The following is a 20000-nucleotide window of genomic DNA, read 5'->3' on the forward strand; positions in this document are numbered from 1 at the left end:
GGCTATGGCCTTCAATGCACAGGCATACGTGCACAGGTGTCCGAGTCATCGCTGTCTCTTAACGTGATCGTGTTTGGGCTAGAGAGACGGGGGAGTGAAGTGGAGGGGTCGCCGGGGGGGGGGGGGGGGTTCAGAGATTGAACTAATGTATTTACACACATACACACATGCTATTATGCTTCTTGTCAGTATCGATACACTTATCGCTTCTTTTTCATTACTAAATCATTGCTTTCAAAATATATATATTTTTAAAAAAAATGAATAAATTCAGAACTGGATTAGAATTGAATATTTGAAATGTCACTAAATGTTGTCTCCCTTCACCTGGTTCACTTCTGTGTCTCCATGCATGAAGTGTGTGTGTGTCTCCACCGCGGCCATGCATGAAGTTTGTGTGTCTCAATGCATGAAGCTACTGAAGGGAGATGTGTGCATCTGTGGATCTGTATCTGTGTGTATGTGTGTCTGCGCAGTTGTTCGGGTTGGAAAATACTTATACAAGTGTGTGTGTGTGTGTGTGTGTGTGTGTGTGTGTTAAGACCCTCTCCAGGTTTGAAAGTGAATGTGTGTGGTGGAGAAAGTCTTAGGGTCTGAAAGTTGCCCTTTGCACCAACCACCTGTCTCTCTGGTGTTTGTTTGGTGGGGGGGGGGGCAGCAGCAAAACAAAAATCCCTTTCCTTACTACGAGTCTACCACACACACACACACACACCCACACACAAAACACACTGTCTGTCCCACACCCTTGGGCGCACCTGTGTCAGCCGTCACAGTCCTGCCTGTAGGCGCTGAGGAGCCAGCTGTCGGTCTGTCCTAAATGGGCCACTCCACGTCTTCTTGAGGCCCCCCACCTGCCACACCCCGCCGCCCCCAGCCTCACCCCCGCCCCCGCCCCCGCCTGCCACCCACCCCCAGTCCCGTCCCGTCCGTCCAGCAGGCCCCCTTCCAGCGCCCATCCTGCTCGGCTCACTTTAGCCGTGCCCCCGAACCCGATCCCACTCCGACCAGGCCCCCCAAATAACTCTGAAACCGGACCCCCCAACAACCCCCAACCCCCTGTTCCTTCCACCCTGCCACCCCGCCTCCGTGCCCTGGCCACAGGCCCACCCCCTGCTCATAAACCCATCAGAAGTGCTGTACCGCTCCCTGCCTGGGTCAATATTTCTGTAGCAGTTAATTAGGCAGAAATGATCTGACCCCCACCCCCCAACCCGACATATACCCCTTAAGGAGGCTCAACTCACCACCCCCATTCCACCCGCCCCCCCGACACCCCCCCCACCACCACCACCACCACCAACCCTTGCCAGGGTTATATCAGGATCACACAAACACACAGCCACACACACACTTCCACTCATACACACAACACACACACACTTCCACTCATACACACACTTCCACTCATACACACAACACTCATACACACAACACTATGATGGACACACAGCCACAAACACACTTCCACACAACACACACACTCATACACACTTACACTTACACTCATACACACAACACACACACACACACACACACTCATACACACTTCCACTCATACACACAACACACACACACACAACACTCATACACACTTCCACTCATACACACAACACACACACACACACACACACACACACACACACACACACACACAACACTCATACACACAACACTCATACACACAACACTATGTTGTACTGAACAGCAACCAAGTAGTCATGGGACTATTAACAAGATTCTCTCCCTTCACTAGCTGCATGCTTCAAGCACTTTATATGTGACTAAAAGTATATCAATCATTTATATTTAGATATATGAGTGTGTGTGTGTGTGCGTGTCATCAATTTTTAACAGCTCATATTTGATGTGTCGCCATGCATCACTCTTAGCTTATGGGACTGTATGCAGTCTGCTGTATGCTGTATGCAGGGCAGGAGGGCCACAGATAACACCAATTTAGTCCCAAACCAAGATGAATGACATTTCTGCACACTGTATTTGGATATCTGTCTTGCATTCGTCTCCGTTGTTTTCCACCTCAGTGCTTCACTGTGCTGAATGCAGTCAGGTGGCGCCACAAGCGACCACTTACCAGATGCTTTTCTTAACCACTTTTTCTTTTCTTAAAAAGATTGAAGAGTATACCTCCTCCGTCAAATCCTCAGTATTAATGACACGAGAGTCCACTACCTGTCTGCACACAGCCTTACTTAGCCACATGACTTCAGACGGCTTGTTGACAAAGACTCGTCAGCGGTTAGCTCGCTAGGTCACTGAGCCTTGTCTGCTTAGGCAATGTATTTACCTCAGGACACAAACTGTTTGTGGAATTTGAGTCAGATGTAGATTTTTATCAACTTGTAATAATCAGCAAACATGAATTATGAATTTAGAGGTATACCATGTTTTCAGTAAAACTTTCTCTACCTGGATTTAAGTATATATATAAAGGTTATTGCCTTCTGTCATCCCATGATATGACTGCCAACCACTATACCAGCTGAGTGACAGACATAATGACGTCCACTGAGTGAAGTACATGTGTTGATCACGGTGTGAGATCGTGGTCTGTTGTGGCGTTATATGCATATTTCTGAGATTCTTTTGAATGAAGAGTGCATTACAAATAAAATAAATTATTATTATTATTATATTTAGATTGTGTTTCCTATGTTCTCCCTGTAGATGCCGGTGTGCTCATACTTTCTGCGTGGGATCTGCAACAACAGCAGCTGCCCCTACAGTCATGTCTATGTGTCCCGCAAGGCCGCCGTGTGTCAGGACTTCATACGAGGCTACTGCCCTCAAGGAGAGAAGGTAACCACCACACACACACACACACACGCACGCACACACACACACGCACACACACATACACACACACACACACACACACACACACACACACTTGCTTGTAGTTGTCCATCGAGGCCGATGATGACGTCCACTTCTGACTCTCAACGGTGAGTTTTCTGGTGGCTGTATAGTCCTATCCTGGATCCACAGGTCTTGTCGCAGGTGGGACATGCGTATGTAGTAGTGGTACTGGCAACCTTGGTTGTTTTTCTTGTATCCCTATTTAGGGACCACACTGCTCACCTCAAATCTGAGGAGGGGCCTAGAAAAGGTGGCCCACACACACACACACACACACACGTAGTCACCCTTCAGATGAACTGTGTCACACACACACACACACACACACACACACACACACACACACACACACACACACACACACACACACACACGTAGTCACACAGTCTACTGGGCTATCCGCCCCTGCTGCCCCTCATAAGGCCTGTGTGTGCTGTGACCCCAATTGCACCCAGGTACCCCTCTGCCCTAGCTTTAATTGCCCCCCTCTGCCAGCTGCTCTTGCCCCTCAGTGGTGTTACTGCCCTCTTCTTCCCTATCTACACAGACACAAAGCTCAGACTCAAAACTGGATCTTTTGTCTTTTTTGCCGCTCTCTTTATCTCACTATTGTCTCGCCTCACTCTCTGGCTTTTCTCCTCCTCCTCCTCCTCCCTCCTCTCCCTCCTCCTCTCTCTCCCTCCTCCTCCCCCTCCTCCTCCTCCTCTCCCTCCTCCTCCTTCTCCTCCTCCTCCTCTCCCTCCTCCTCCTCTTCCTCCTCCTCCTCGTCCTCGGCTCCCTCCTCCTCTCCTCTTCCTCCTCTCATCCTCCTCCTCCTCCTCCTCATCCTCCTCGGCTCCCTCCTCCTCCTCCTCTCCCTCCTCCTCCTCTCCCTCCTCCTCTCTCTCCTCCTCTCCCTCCTCCTCCTCCTCTCCCTCCTCCTCGGCTCCCGCTGTTTCTCTCCGCTCTTCGCTGTGAGGATCTATTGTTCTCCGTCTTTTCTCTCTACACACTGTTTCTCTCGTCTTTTTTTCTTCAGTATCTTATGTTTTCTGTTTTTTCCACACACACACACACACACACACACACACTCACACTCATTCTCACCCATTTTTCCTGTGGCAAATGCATTTGTGCTGTCAGGGCTCATTTAAATGTTTGGGGTGAGAATGAGAATATATAAAAGCAGAGATATTAATATTTATTCTATTAGCTGAAGTGCTTAGGTCTGTAATTTTAGTGTCCCAGAAGCCCAGTGTGTGACATGATGGATAGCATGCTGTAATTATGGAGGGGAAAAAGTGCTGATGACGGCAGTACAGCAGCCTAGAGCCGCGGCTCAGACAGTCAGTCCAGCGCGCCGAGGGTTAAAGTCAGTCGGGCTCTCTCTCTGTGTCTCTCTCTGTGTCTCTCTCTCTCTCTTTCTCTCTCACACATTATCTCTCTCTCTCTATATGTCTGCCTTGTCCATTATTTCCGTCTACCCTGCTTGTATTCTTATCCTCCATCCTTTCCTCATAGCTTTATCCCCTCTCTCTCTCTCTCTCTTTCTCTCTCTCTTTCTCTCTCTCCCCCCCCCTCCATCCCTCTTTTACTCACTCACTCACTCACCACCTCATCCCAATGTTTTCCTGTCTAACTCCTCCATCACTTTCCTCTATCTTCCTCCCTTTCTCTCTCCCCCTCTCCTCCCTCCCTCTCTGCCATTCTCTCTCTCTTTCTCCACTGTAAAATGTGCTGACTGCGTGTGGTTTGTGTGCAGTGCAGGGCTGCTGCTGGAATAGGCCCCAGAGACTCACAGCATTCCTTAAATCAAGTGGAAAATTGTTAACTCACTCCTATATGAAGACGTTCCGTCTGCTTCTCTCTCTCTTTCTCTCTCTCTTTCTGTGCTCCTCCATCTGCCTCTCTTCCTCTCCCGCTCCCCCTCTCTCTCTCTCTCTCTCTCTCTTCCTCTCCACGGCTCTCTACCAGTCATCCCTGGTGGCTTCACCTGCCAGGTGGCTGCAGTGTGACCACTGTGTTTGTGTGTGTGTGTGTGTGTGTGTGTGTGTGTGTGTGTGTGTGTGTGTGTGTGTGTGTGTGTGTGTGTGTGTGACCACTGTGTTAGGGCTTGGAGTAGAGTGTGTGTGTGTGTGTGTGTGTGTGTGTGTGTGACCACTGTGTTAGGGTTTGGAGTAGTGTGTGTGTGTGTGTGTGTGTGTGACCACTGTGTTAGGGCTTGGAGTAGAGTGTGTTTGTGTGTGTGTGTGTGTGACCACTGTGTTAGGGCTTGGAGTAGAGTGTGTGTCTGTGCGTGTGTGTGTGTGTGTGTGTCAGCAGTGGCAGTTTTTGTTCTAGTTGTAGTTGTTGACATGGGCGAGTGCCTTGGGTACCTACGGGATGGACCAGTAAGGTGAGCAGATATTTAACCAAGGTCGGATCCGAACCCCCCCTGGAGCGCAGGTGTAACCTCCACCCTCTGGTCGATGGCCTCCACCCTCTGGTCGATGGCCTCCCCCCTCTGGCCTCCCCCCTCTGGCCTCTGGCCTCCACCCTCTGGCCTCCACCCTTTGGTAGATCGTCTCCTCTGGTAGATGGCCTCCATGTGTTTTGGGCACCAGCGGAGCTAGTCCCACTGATGAGTATTATTGATGTTGTTTGACCCTATCCTATGTGGCAGTCTGGCTGTGCCTCTTACCACTGCACACACACACACACACACACACACACACCCCTGACCCGTCCACTATCACCAGACCCAGCCCTCTGATCCGTCCGTCTGTCTGTCTGTCTGTCTGATGTTTGAGCCAGACACCAGTAAGACAACACCGGCTCATAAAGGCCCACACAAAACACCGTTACACCACAGCGGCAATGACAGATATATCCTTCACTGTAAAATGTGCCTAACCACGTCACCATCCTGCGGCTTCATTCGCACATAAATCATCGTGTCAAATGGAATCATTAATTGTGCATATTTGTATACCATAGATTGTTTGTGCTGTATTCATCAAATTATACTTAGACCTATTTAATATATGCCTCTGTATTTATCGTAAATAAATGTGTAATTTCTTCATCCGAAAATAAACTGCTGAAACTGTAGTTCACAAAACTGTAGTTCACGTAATACTGGTCATTTAAACACACACACACACGCTTAAATACACACACAGACACACACACACATGTGTACACACACACACACACACACACAGACACACACATGTGTACACACACACACACATGCTTACATACAAACACACACATGCTTACACACACACACACACACACACACACACACACACACACACACACACACACACGCTTACACACACACACAACACACACACACGCGCTTACATACATACACACGCACATGCTTACACACACACACAACACACACACACGCGCTTACATACATACACACGCACATGCTTACATACACAAACATGCGTACATACACAAACACGCTTACATACACACACACATGCTTACATACACACACACACACACACATGCTTACACACACACACGCACACACGCTTACACACACACACACACATGCTTACATACACACACACACACATGCTTACATACACACACACACACATGCTTACACACACACACACACACACACACACACACACACACAGCCCACAATTGGAATTGACTGAAAGGATTTGTTAAATTGGGCCAATTAGTGCCCGAGTGTACAGAGTCAGGAGACTGATGATGATTGAGGACGTGTGTGTGTGTGTGTCTGTGTGTGTGTGTGTGTGTGTGTGTGTCTGCCTGCGTGTGTGTGTGTGTGTCTGTGTGTGTGTGTCTGCCTGCGTGTGTGTGTGTCTGCGTGTGTGTCTGCCTGCGTGTGTGTGTGAGAAAGAGAGAGGGAGAGGTGTCCACAGGATGATTTAGGAGCTGTTGCAGAATGGGATTCACAGGACACCGTAAACTTGCTCCACAAGACAGCAGTGTTTATGTGTGGGGCTATTTGAGTGTGTGTGTGTGTGTGTGTGTGTGTTTATATTTCTGAGTCCCTGTGGATATGTTTATCTGTGCACGTGTTATGACTGTGTACAGATTATTGTGTAGTTTTGTGCTCTGCTGTTGGAGTGAGTTGTGTGATGCCCCCCCCCCCCCCCCACACACACACACACACACACACACACACACACACACACACACACACACACACACACACCGCAGTGATGGTTCTGAAGGGATTGCACTCCAGAGCTATATTTAGCCGGGCCAGAAACCATTATGTGATCGTAATGAAATGAATAATCAGTGCCTCTCCATAGTAGAGAGATATTGCATGGCACACAGAGAACACACACACACACACTCCACACACTCCACACACACACACTCCACACACACACACACACACACACACACACAGCTGTAGAGTAGAGAGGCATTGCATGGCACACAGAGAACACATACACCAACAGGCCCAGAAGCCTCAAGGGAAACTCACACTCTAACACACACACACACACACACACACACTCCACACACACACAGAAGCCTCAAGGGAAACTCTGAATGCAAAGATCAGGTTCTGATTTGCACACAATTCTGATTTTGACCGTACTGTGAGTCCGATTGGATCCATCTGATGGGGATTTGATTTGATCCCAACACAGAGGTTCAGGTCTCTTCCCACTGTGCTCCCTGTGAGTGTGTTGCATGTGGTGATCAGAGATGTCTGGAATATAAGGTGTGTGTGTGTGTGTGTGTGTGTGTGTGTGTCTGTGTGTGTGTGTGTGTGTGTGTGTGTGTGTGAGAGGATGTGGCCGGAGCTAAATGGCTGTCAGCAAGTGAGTTGTATGAAGTAGCTATACAAGGCGGTTCGTTTCTGCACAGGGTACTCTGTATGAGGCAGATATTTGCACTAGAAGTGTGGTCCTAACCTGATATCTCAGGATGTCTCAGCTGTGTGTGTGTGTGTGTGTGTGTGTGTGTGTGTGTGTGTGTGTGTGTGTGTGTGTGTGTGTGTGTGTGTGTGACGACTGCTCTCCGGGGTGACTGGGAGTCCACACTGTTCCCTGGAACATGAGCTGTCCCACTCCCTGCTCTCTATTTCAGTACCAACCTGCTCTGCATACACATATCACACTGATGCTGTCCCACACACACACACACACACACACACACACACACACACACACACGTATTACTTTTCTCTCATACACACACACATAGCCACACACACACACACACACGTATTACTTTTCTCTCATACACACACACATAGCCACATAGCCACACACACACACACGTATTACTTTTCTCTCATACACACACACACATAGCCACATAGCCACACACACACGCCTTGCACCCCATAGTGGGTATAATTAGCTTTTCTGACAGGTGGGAGGGATCAGATCTCCTGAAGAATGAAACCACCAATTTACACCCCTATTACACAGCCCCCTCCCCTCCCCCTCACACACACACACACACACACACACACACACACACACAGCTTATCACATTCTATTCTACTGGGCATGAGCGAGGCAGAGAGTCTTCCCTTGAGTGTGTTTCTGGTCAAGGTCTCCTCCAAGTGCTTGGGAGGTTTTCCTCACACTTTCACTGGGGGCTGGGAATCCTTCTCTGGACTCCCTGCACAATGTCATTTATACCCGTTCACTGGAGGGGGGAACACTTCATCTTGGCTCCCTGGACAAATGAACAACAGTGACTTAACAAAAATCACATTTGTGGGTACACCCAATATTCTCTCACGCTCACGCACGTAAACACTCTCTCATCCACACACTTTTGCTTTACAATACTGTAGACTTTAGATCCACGTTTGTGTGTGTGTGTGTGTGTGTGTGTGTGTGTGCATGTTTGTGTGTGTGTGTGTGTGTGTGTGTGTGTGTGTGTGTGTGCATGTTTGTGTTTGTGAAACTTAGTCTGTGTGTGTTAGTACGAGGTGACCTGTTTTTGAGCATGAGGTGACCTTATGCCAGTGTATTTGTAAACCTGTGTGTGTGTGTGTGTGTGTGTGTGTGTGTGTGTGTGTGTGTGTGTGTGTGTGTGTGTGTGTGTGTGTGTGTGTGTGTGTGTGTGTGTGTGTGTGTGTGTGTGTGTGTGTGTGTGTGTGTTCATGGTCATTCCTCAGTGTAAGAAGAAGCACACTCTGGTGTGTCCGGACTTCTCAAGAACAGGTGTGTGTCCTCGCGGATCCAAGTGTAAACTGAAGCACCGCCTCCGGAAGAGCGGCGCGTCCGGCCACGCCCAAAACAAGACGTCACCAGCTCCACCGCCGCCTGCTAAGAGAGCACACACCAAAGCCCTCTCGAAGAGGTGAGCTCATTAACACACACACACACACACACACGCTGAGGTCAATGAAAGGAGCGAGGACATAAATGGCTTTTGCACAGAAGGGTTCAGAACAACAGCAATGTTTCTTTTTTTTTCTTCTAAACTCTAGTAACTCTAAAAGGTTTCTCATAGAACCTTACAGATCCTATTTGTTCTGAAAAGAAGCCAATTGTTTGTATCCATCAGAGTGTCGGCCCGTGATGGTCTTAGTGCTGAGGCTCCTGTGTAGCCGAAGTAGACACACACACACACACACACACACACACACACACACACACACACACACACACACACACACACACACACACACAGGGCACTCGGCCCGTGATGGTCTTAGTGCTGAGGCTCCTGTGTAGCCCAAGCAGACACACACACACACACACACACACACACACACACAGGGCACTCGGCCCGTGATGGTCTCAGTGCTGAGGCTCCTGTGTAGCTGAAGCAGGCCTGATGGGTCCACATGAGTATTGTGAATCACTCCGGAGGTGTAGGAGGTCACGTTCCTTTACACAGGACTCCTCCATCTATGCACACACACACACACACACACACACACACACACACAGGACTCCTCCATCTATGCACACACACACACACACACACACACACACACACAGGACTCCTCCATCTATGCATCTCACACACACACACACACACACACACACACACACAGGACTCCTCCATCTATGCACACACACACACACACACACACACACACAGGACTCCTCCATCTATGCATCACACCCACTGCTAACTGCTGTGTCTGGTGTCGTAATCACTCTCTCTCTTTATCATCCCCTTGTCTCTTTCTCTCCATCATCCCTCGATCTCTCTCCCTCCTCCTTGCAGGCCAGATCAAGGGCAGGGCACGGGTGCCGAGTTAACGTCGTCGTCGTTGTCGTCGTCATGCGAGCGGGCTGATGAGGGAGCGTCGCTGTCGTCCTCGCCGACCCCTCAGTCACTGCCGTCCTTCATCGCCCTGCCCAGCTCCCCCGAGGACGCCGTCCCCCCCGAGGTGCCCGCTCACGCCCTGGTCACGACCCGCCGGTGAGTCGCATGACTTCCTGCGATACTGAACAGGCGACTCCCCGAGTCCAAGCTTCTGAATGCTGCTGAATTGGGTAAAGACTTTTATGGGAATACATCGCCGTTGCTGTCACACTAACTAAAGTCTCTCTATATATCTCTCTCTGTCTGTCTGTCTGTCTGTCTGTCTGTCTGTCTGTCTGTCTGTCTCTCTCTCTCTCTCTCTCTCTCTCTCTCTCTCTCTCTGTCTCTCTCTCTCTCTCTCAGCACAAGGGAAGAAGCTTCACATCAAGCCCAGATTTTAGAGACTGCAGCCTCTCGGTTGTCGCCCAGCTGTGCCTAAACAGCATCCGAAAACCAGCTTTTCCAGGATTTTAATTATTGAAGTGTTTGTATTGGAATTAAAAGCACGAATGCTAAAGAGATTTCAAACATGGGTTTGGGTGTGGTTCCTGGTGTCTGCAAGATGGTGCCCTGACCGCCTTCTTTTATTCAGAACAGAGGTGCAGGTGGGTTACCATAGTGACGTCTGAGATGCTCTCGCGTGAAGGAGTTTCTCAGAAGGAGATGGAGAAAAACTAAATCAAAATAAAAAGATGCTAAATGAAAATTGATCTGAAGGCTCAATGAGGAAAGTCTGTACATTAAATCTGACCATACATTTCCCTCAGACACTGGCCTCAAACATAGCTTTACTCCCATGCTGCAGACAGACATATGTTAGCACTAATCAACAGATACCAACAACCTTCAACACAACTCACTTGTACAAAACATAGAAATGTCACAAGTGTGGCCTCTGGTTCATGCTTAGGTGAGACAGAAATGTCGTCACAACTGGCTAGCTACATACAGCAAGTTTGGGAAGTTAAATGCAATCACAAGTTTGTTCCAGATCCTGCAATCACAAGTGATCATCAACGCCACGGACTCCTGCCTTCAATGCCTATAACACAAGTGAACTAGTCATACTATGAATCCCAGCATTAACTACACAACACAAGCTTCACACACTTGGAAGCTGCCTAAATGCAGCCGTCACAGGGGAGTGTTGAGTCAGTGTCTCGTCTGCAGACAGGGAGTCTAGCAGGATTCCAGATCATTCTTAGGCTGCAGATTCATATCAGAGAAGATAGATAGCTAGTGCATCTTTCAGTACACTTGTAATTACACAAGCGTAACGGGGAGGTGATTGACAGGTGCATGTTAAAGTGAGGAGGTTTGGCCTGTGAGATGGACATGGTACTCAGGTGTGTCCTGTCCACTTACACAAGTTCTCTAAGCTGACGTGTGTGTGTGTGTGTGTCTGTTAAGTGTGTGTGAGGTGGGTGTATATGTGTGTTTCAAGCTATTGTAACTATTGTATATGTAGTCTACAACATTAACACAAACACACATTAACACAAAGACTATATGTTGGTGTGTCAAATATCTGTCTGTTTTGTGTCGACACGGATGTCTATATGACTGTTTAAGTGTGTGTAACTGGGAGTTTTTTAAACGTTTTTTTGCAGATGTATATTTGATAGTGTTAAGAGTGTGAGTGAGTGAGAGAGAGAGAGAGAGAACAGAGGTGTCTGAAAAAGGTATAGTGTGTTACTGTTTGACACCTATGTGTTCTAGAAATATATATGACAGGTGGTAGCATTTATACTTGTATTGTCACTTGAGACAGATGTGTGTTTGTAAGTGCGCAAGCCAGATGTGCATGTATGTGCATGTATGCAAGTGCACAAGGCAGGTGTGCCTGTGAGTGTAAGAGTTTGAGACGGCTGCGCGTGTGTATGCTTGTGCCTAAGTGCTTGAGACAGATGTGGAAATGTGTGTGCGTGTGTAAGTGTTTGAGACAGATGTCTGCTACCGCCTGTCTCGAACCCCTCAGAGTTGCTGAGCTCTGCAAACTCTAATTAAGATCAATACTCCGCTCCTGAGTAAAAGTACGGGGAGGCACGAGCTGCAGACGCAGGAAAAGCTCAAGCGGAATTTTTCTCCCCGGGATTACGGGAGCAGCAAAGAGAGAGACAGAAAAACCGCGCTCGGCTCACTCAATAAAGATCACGCGCTCCCAAAGAAGAAGATTCATTAGTCGTGCACCGTCCCCTTCCTTCTCTCCATCATACTCTCCCCTCCCCGCTTTCCACCCTTCATCTCCCCCTCTTATACTTCTCATTCGTGGGCAATTTTTCCTCTCTTCTCTATTCGCTATGTCACTCCTCTCTACGCACAGTTTGTCTTTGCGGCCCTTTCGCGCGAGAGATTCGACATGACACGTTCTGTCTGTGAGCATTTCCCGCCGTGGGGAGCAAAGCCGGGCTGACACGGCGGCGGGAGAGAGGAGACAGACGGACGCTCTGCGGGCGGCGGACGTGAGAGAGGTCCACTGACCAGACATATTATGACAATTGGGCAGAGTGGGACTGGGGTTGTGATGGGAGGCGTAGAGTAAAGCTGATGGTGAATGGAGAACGCCAACTGACAGACATCACTGCAGGACTGAATAACACAGGTCTATGATGACATGCTAACAGTGGGAGGAAAGAGAGGGACTCACATTTATTCATGAGCAGTTATTTCATAGCTCGTCGGAATCAGAATGAGATGTATCCGAGTTGATGTTATGTAGGTTTAAAAATATATATAGAATAATATCGTTTCCTTCACGGCCACTTTTTTTTACAGATGCGGGCCTGCTGTTATAGAGATATATAGCCATCACTGTGTGTGCAGAGGTGTCAAATGATCTGATGGTGAGGGCTGGGCAGCATTAGTGTACTGACCAAAAGTTTGTAAGTAAACCTCTCCCATACCTTTCATGACTTCAGTGAAGTTTTATTGACAATTAGTGCTGAATCTTTGAGCTGAAGATTTGAGGCCTTGAGATAACCCGCTAACCCCACCTTTTTCACCCCATACACATACGATAGGACGGAGTTAAGCAGTAAAATGCTTGTCTGTGGTTTCATAGGAATGCACAACTCAATCCCCCCTCCCTCTCTCTCTCTCTCTCGCTCTCTCTCTCTCCCTCTCTCTCTCTCCCCCTCTCCCTCTCTGTCTCTCCCTCTCTCTCTCTCTCTCTCTCTCTCTCTCTCTCTCTCTCTCTCTCTCTCTCTCTCTGGATCTCCGACATGCTGATGTCCATTTTGCTTAAATAGGGAGAACTGCACCAGCCGCTAACTCCCAATATGCAAAGGCACAATGAAAGCCCTGACTTCAAATTTATGTCTAGAGCCCTCGGCCACACGCTAGCAGCCCATCTCCGCCACAATGAATGGACTTCGGTAGATCTTCTTAAATGTGGCATTTCAAAGCGTACTGCTTAGCTCGGACTTTGAGGTCCAGCCCTGCTTATTTGATAAAAACGCATATAATGACTTTGCGCACCTTAAACTTCAAGCACCGTGATATGATTTGTCCCCTTCCTTAATACATCTCTTTCCTCTGCGTCGGCAGATTTGACGCGAGCTGCATGCGCACGCGTCTCTGCGCGCGTCTCTCGGACATCACTTCCAGTGAAGGAGAAATCTTTGCGCGTGCAGTGTTACCCATAATACACTTTAAACAGGTCTTGTCCACGGTGTGAATACATTTAGCCTTAATTCGGTAACAGTCGTTGTTTATTGTGTGTTAAGTTTGAATGGTTCATACAGTTGGCCTGTCAAGAGACGCACGGCCCCTATTCACTGCTGTCTCTTGCGCGTCCCCTGGCCTATACGTGGCACTTTGATGAAGACTGAGTTGACGTGCTATGTGATTCATTTGGTAATCAGGTCAAAAGCCGATCATAATTAACCAGCGTGCAGAAATGGTGCACTTCTTTGCAGTGCTGTAGATGTGTGCATTGATTTCCTGAAGAGACTGAGTCAAATTGAGTCCAGTATACTTCACATGGCCCGCCTTGAGCAAATTAGAGAAACCTTGGGGATTATCGTGAGAGTTTTTGTCATAACTTTACAGAACGTGTCGGTCGCTGTTTCCACTAAATTCCCTTCCACTCAAAAAGGCAAGGCGATAATTTCTTAAGCGCTTTGGGGATGCATCCCACTACGACAATGGCGTAATTGCAGCGTTATGGGTCTCATAACATGAGTAGAAAGAAACGTACTGCCCCCCTCCCACCACCACCCATCGGTGTAATGAGTTCCTATTCCGCAATATTCTCGCCATTCAAGCTATCCGACGACTGGCAATCACAAAGCTATTAGTAAACGTCAATTATCTCAATAAACACAGGTCAGCATACAAAACATTTCTATGACAAATTAGTATTTTGTTGAAAGGTGGTTTATTTTCCTCAGAATTTTAACTGTGTAAAATATAGCCTAACCTATAAATCTATGTTGAGTACGCCTAAGAAAACTAATTTCTATCTATCATGAGAATTGTGTGTAGCCAACTAATGCTGGAGATGCTAATGTATTTTACATAGGTTGAAGGGGAGAAACCAACAATTCACAAATGTACACCTATGTTCATTTTTGCACATAAGACAAATATTTCTTTTTTACTTTTTTTTTAGAGCCTTCTTGCACATGCCTGTGTCAAGTCAACATCCTAAAATATCCTAGTTCTCCATAGGCTACATACATTCAGAGAAGAGTTTAAGGCATTCCAGGTCAACATTTTCTCAGTAAATCTAGCAGTGCTATCGTCTTTCCTTTGCGCATCTTCTCCGCGTTCAAGACGGAGCCGCTAGGGGGCGGGACGCGGCACCTGTTCTCGCGGAGACTCTGAGCCTGACAGCTGCTGCACGCTCGCTTCAGCTGGCCTAGAGGAAAGGTTGCTATAGGAAAATGCAAATATGTTGGTCTCTCCCCTTTCCATTGGTCCGTCCCGTACACTGGGTGGGACAGTGGAAGGAGTTGTGAGTATAAAACCACAGAGAGTCTTTCTGTGCGCCACTGGAACTGCGTGTCTGCAGCTCGGAGAGAGCATAAGCAACCCCCACAATAGAGAGAATAGTTTATTATCCAACACAACCTATTTAACCAACAGAGACAAGTCAAGGGAACTCACGTTCTGGATGCACAGGATATCTGCTGCTGCAAGACGAAATATGCTTCATTAATCTAATCTCCTAAACGCACCAGAAACTGCAGCGAACACCTAACCCAAGTGGTGCACTTTACGCCACGGTAAGAAACTCCGCCAAACACAGGCCCCGAAGGACTGGAGGGCGACAACTATATACCTCTCAAACGGGATTTTGCTATCCTGATCCAGCGGAAATTTGGCCGACTTTGCCCCTAATCTGACCCTCTCTCAAGTCTACCATCAGACGGAGTGGATTTAATGCATTTCAACTGAGGAGAGGAGGCGAAGGAGGGAGAAATCTTTGCATCGCTTTCAAAAATCAAGAATTGTTTGCAGCGACCGAAAGCTATTGAGTTGACACGAGGACAAGACAGGTTTGTGTCTCTGACTTCACAAGTTTCTTGTTTCACCCTCCTTGCTTCGTGATATTAAGGCGTTCATTTGACCCGGCACAAGTTGTCAACAAGAGGGACTGAGAGGCGGACTGGCAGGTGTACAAGTTCATTTACATGCATGGAACTGCGCGACCTCAGCGCCGCTATAAATAGAAGCTGTTTTAAGGACTAAATACACCCTTCTCGGGCGCGTGCATATGTATTAAAGCCATCTGTATAAATTACCCCCCGGAGCATTTCAACCGATCAGATACGCGAGAGCTGTGACAGCATTGTGCCAGTGAAAAACCCCACGCGAGTGTCGCATGGACTGACATGGCCACCGATCTCGCCATGAGCGCAGAGCTGCCAAACAGTCCTCTGGCCATCGAGTATGTTAACGACTTCGACCTCATGAAGTTCGAGGTAAAGAAGGAGCCGCCCGAAGCTGAACGCTACTGCCATCGCCTCCCGCCCGGCTCCCTGTCCTCCACCCCTCTCAGCACGCCGTGTTCCTCCGTGCCCTCCTCCCCCAGCTTCGGCGCACCTAGTCCGGGAGAGCCGCCGGGCCACAGCCTGGCCAACAGTGTCAACAACAACAACAACAACAGCAACAACAACAATCCAAGCGCTGGCGGGAAAGCACAGCTGGAGGACTTCTACTGGATTCCCAACTACCAACATCACATCAACCCGGAAGCCCTGAACCTTACGCCGGAGGACGCGGTGGAAGCGCTCATTGGAAATGCGCATCACCATCACCATCACCACGCGCCATACGAGGGCTTCCGTGGGCCACAGTACGCCGGGGAGGATCTCTCGGCCACCGCGAGCGGCCATCACCACCCAGGCCATCACCACCACCACCACAGTCATCACTCGCACGCGCGCCTGGAAGACCGCTTTTCCGACGACCAGCTGGTCAGCATGACGGTGCGAGAGCTTAATAGACAGCTGCGGGGATTCAGCAAGGAGGAGGTGATCCGCCTAAAACAGAAGCGGCGGACCCTGAAGAACCGCGGTTACGCACAATCCTGCCGCTTCAAGCGCGTGCAACAGCGGCACATGTTAGAGAGTGAGAAGTGTACACTTCAGAGTCAGGTGGAGCAACTCAAACAAGAGGTATCGCGCCTTGTCAAAGAACGGGACCTGTACAAGGAAAAGTACGAGAAGCTTGCGAGCCGAACCTTCAGCAGCGGCGGTAACGGCAACAGAGAGGCATCAAGCGGGAGTCACGCGAAAGGATCCAATGAGTTTTTCATGTCTTAGACTCTTGCCACTGACTCTCTTATTTCTTTTTAATCATACTATGTATTTTTTCAGTGTGAAGTTTTGTTTACAGTTGTTCACTAAATGAACGTACACAGAGAAATTACATTAGAAACGAGCCTTTACAGGTCACTTCAGCACCTGGGTGTAAGCCTATACGCCGACAAGATTCTGTAGTCTTAATCACAGTTTATTTCTGTACAGCAGAGAGATGTAGGCTATGCATTGTGCGATCTTTGACCCACGCGGTCATATCATCTCCTGTCACATAGAAACATTATTTTCGTCTTTAATTTGAGTTACACACTTTTAGTCTTACCAGAGAATTGATATAACTATGATCCCGCGGTTCTAAATCTGAGACTCGTTTATTCACGACCACCTGTCGTGGTGTCATTGCACCAGTCTTAAAGGGAAGGGGACTTCACTGGAATTGATACGGTGGCTTCGCCTGGGCCTGCTCTTCGTAGGCGAAGTGAAGAAGGGACACATCACAAGTCTTCTTCACTGCTCAGGCCTGGGAATGAAAGAACGGAAGAGTACAGATATGGAGCGGAAAGAGCATCGCGCTATGTCCATTTTAAACACACCCTGCATGCAGGACATGTATGGTTGCCTATCTGCTGAAGTTCCGTAGTCCTTTTAACGCCACTCACTTAATTGAAGCATGAATCCCCTTCCCCTCTCCCTCCCTCCCTTCCTCTCTCATCTTCGGCGTTATTACTGCGGTCTAGTTGAATTACCCGAGCATCTCTCTACAGAACTGCATCCTTGCCGTCGAGCCTGCAAGCTCCCCCCCTCTCAGGACGTAGCATATTCACTAGTCGCTATCTGCATTCAACTTGTTTTCTTGTTTCAAAGAACGTGTTTAAAAATGCATTAACTGAGCCACCTTTTAGAGATTATTTATTCCCACGTGTACATATGTAGATGAAAGTTAGCGTGTTAGCTGCCCTTTTAATGCCATTTTGCTTGATAACTTAAAATGTCTTAACATGTTTGTATGTAAGAGCATGCAAATAATTCAAATCATTTACGATATTACTCTCCTGTTGACAATGTACAAATTTCAAAGGGGATAATATGACTGCATTATTAAATTAAAAAGCTGGGAAGCATTTAGAATAATTTGGAGATAAAAATGTGCACTAATTTAATCAGAAGGAGTTCAATAATTTACTTCAGCTGAAGATGATTAGGTCAACATTGAAACATGTTGAAACATATTTTTCCTGATATATTTTTCGAATAAGCATATTTCCATGTACTCAGATGTCCACCTTTGAAAATCAGCCATAAATCCTTGGCAGTTAACAGGTGATCAGCAACATTTGACCCTCACGTGTATCCGGTTCACTGATTGTGCATCTGATTGTGGCGTGATGCTCCAAGTGAAAATGGAACAGTAGATGACGTTCTGAAATGAAAGACTAAAGACGTTCTTCGTAACGCCGAGCTGCGCGTCAAACGACGCAGAAACAACGCAATCATTCGCCTGGATGCGCCCCGTTTTGTCTTTCATTTCAAGGAGGATCTTTCCTCTCTAAATATTTAACTCTCAATCATCTATATCTACCTGTCTTTATTTATTTCGGCAACGCTTTGCATTGAGAATGCGTCCAACTTTCATTGTGTATTGCGTTATTTAATATAAACAAACCATTGATTTCAGCAGCAAATGATACGTAATGGTAACTAGATGTCAATTAAACATTCCCAATTTTGTTATTTCTTGAACCAGTATATACTAATAATGGTATACACTGAGTCAACTCTTACACGCCAGATGTTACGTAAAACTCTACACAATTAACTGGGCACACAGAGTGTGTTTCCACCGCTTTTGGGTTAATGCGTGTGTCACATTACTCTTACGGTTTCATGGTTGATGGTTTGTTTATAAAATTTAAAAAAAAACTAATGCAATGAACATTTTTAGTTGGTGCGTGCTGAATGTAAAGTTGCCCTTATTTTCTTTCATTCTTTATGTCTTTCGTTCTGTTTTCACCGATCTCCCTTCTACAGGCAATATATCTTTCCTCTTCGGATGAGAGACGCATGTACCTGGGGCCTGTCCGCCCCTGAGGCGCATTGCCAGACGTGTAAATGTGTAAATATGATTTCTATATATATTTATTGACGAAACATTGAAATGTGCTTACATGTCGATAAGTTCAAACCAAATTGTTTCAATATGGAATGTTGTTTTCATAATGTTTAATAAAAATTTCTGTCAAAACTGGTGATTTTGCTATGCTTTTCCTGTCCTTAATTGGTCTGCAACAGCTGTCAATTATATAGACACAGATTGCAGGTGTGTTTTCTTTGCGCACTTTTTAAAAATGAATTCGATTTTCCCAGTTCTTTAAAACAAACAGGATTGAATACTTTTGTAAAAAAAAATGATTAACTTAGTTTTAATTGCTTTTTATATTCATATAAATTAAATTTTCGGTGAAGATTTACATTAGCAGAGCTGGCCGACCGTTATTTGTATATTAGAACTCCGAGGATCAAACTGAAAATATCTTCGGTTTAGCCAAGGCCATGATATATCACACATTTGAAATACATTTAAAAATCACCTGTTTACATATTGCCTTAACAAAACCTTTTACATTTCTTTTTAATTGTGTCAATATAGTCACTGCCAAGTACAGATAATTGCAGGCAACTCTTAATGATGAACTATAGATCGCAGATCTGACTCAGATTCATCTTATTAGGTGTACTCAAAGGAGAAACTCGTCATCAGACTATGATTTACAGAGAAACGATGACATTTATATATTTGCGATTCTTAGATAAACTACCTTCAAATTAACAACTTAAGTCCCTACAAAATTTGCCAAGTTCGCTATTGGAGTTGCTCCTGCAGGAACAACCTCAGAAGATTTTTCCTTCGAAAACAGATAATTATAATTATAAAAATAAATTATAAAATTATAAAAAAAACATTATTTTTGCTTATAGAGAATTTAAATAACCATTGACCCCATTTTAGTTTTAATGTTTCAGGAGAGTGAATTTCATGCCAGATCAAATTTGAACTCAAATAAATGGGATTATGTTCATAACAGTATGTGTGCACTCCTT

The 20000-nt window shown here is 46.8% G+C and overlaps 2 protein-coding genes across 2 annotated transcripts in view; both read left to right on the forward strand.

Moving 5' to 3' along the window:
- Positions 1-10662, forward strand: part of zc3h3 (zinc finger CCCH-type containing 3) — a 45600-nt gene extending 34938 nt beyond the window's left edge. Inside the window, exons 9-12 of the mRNA XM_031574282.2 lie at positions 2689-2820; positions 8990-9174; positions 10054-10251; positions 10498-10662. Coding sequence (XP_031430142.1) covers positions 2689-2820; positions 8990-9174; positions 10054-10251; positions 10498-10573 — 591 coding nt within the window. The 3' untranslated portion in view covers positions 10574-10662. The remainder of the gene's footprint in view (positions 1-2688; positions 2821-8989; positions 9175-10053; positions 10252-10497) is intronic.
- A 4017-nt stretch (positions 10663-14679) lies between these two features.
- On the forward strand, positions 14680-19146 carry mafaa (v-maf avian musculoaponeurotic fibrosarcoma oncogene homolog Aa). The gene has a single exon (XM_031574290.2). It carries the CDS (start codon positions 15972-15974, stop codon positions 16902-16904), a length of 933 nt encoding a protein of 310 aa, XP_031430150.1. The 5' UTR covers positions 14680-15971; the 3' UTR covers positions 16905-19146.
- Positions 19147-20000: the final 854 nt, after the last annotated feature.

The sequence above is a fragment of the Clupea harengus genome, chromosome 10 (assembly GCF_900700415.2).
Source record: "Clupea harengus chromosome 10, Ch_v2.0.2, whole genome shotgun sequence".
Classification (NCBI taxonomy): Eukaryota; Metazoa; Chordata; class Actinopteri; order Clupeiformes; family Clupeidae; genus Clupea; species Clupea harengus.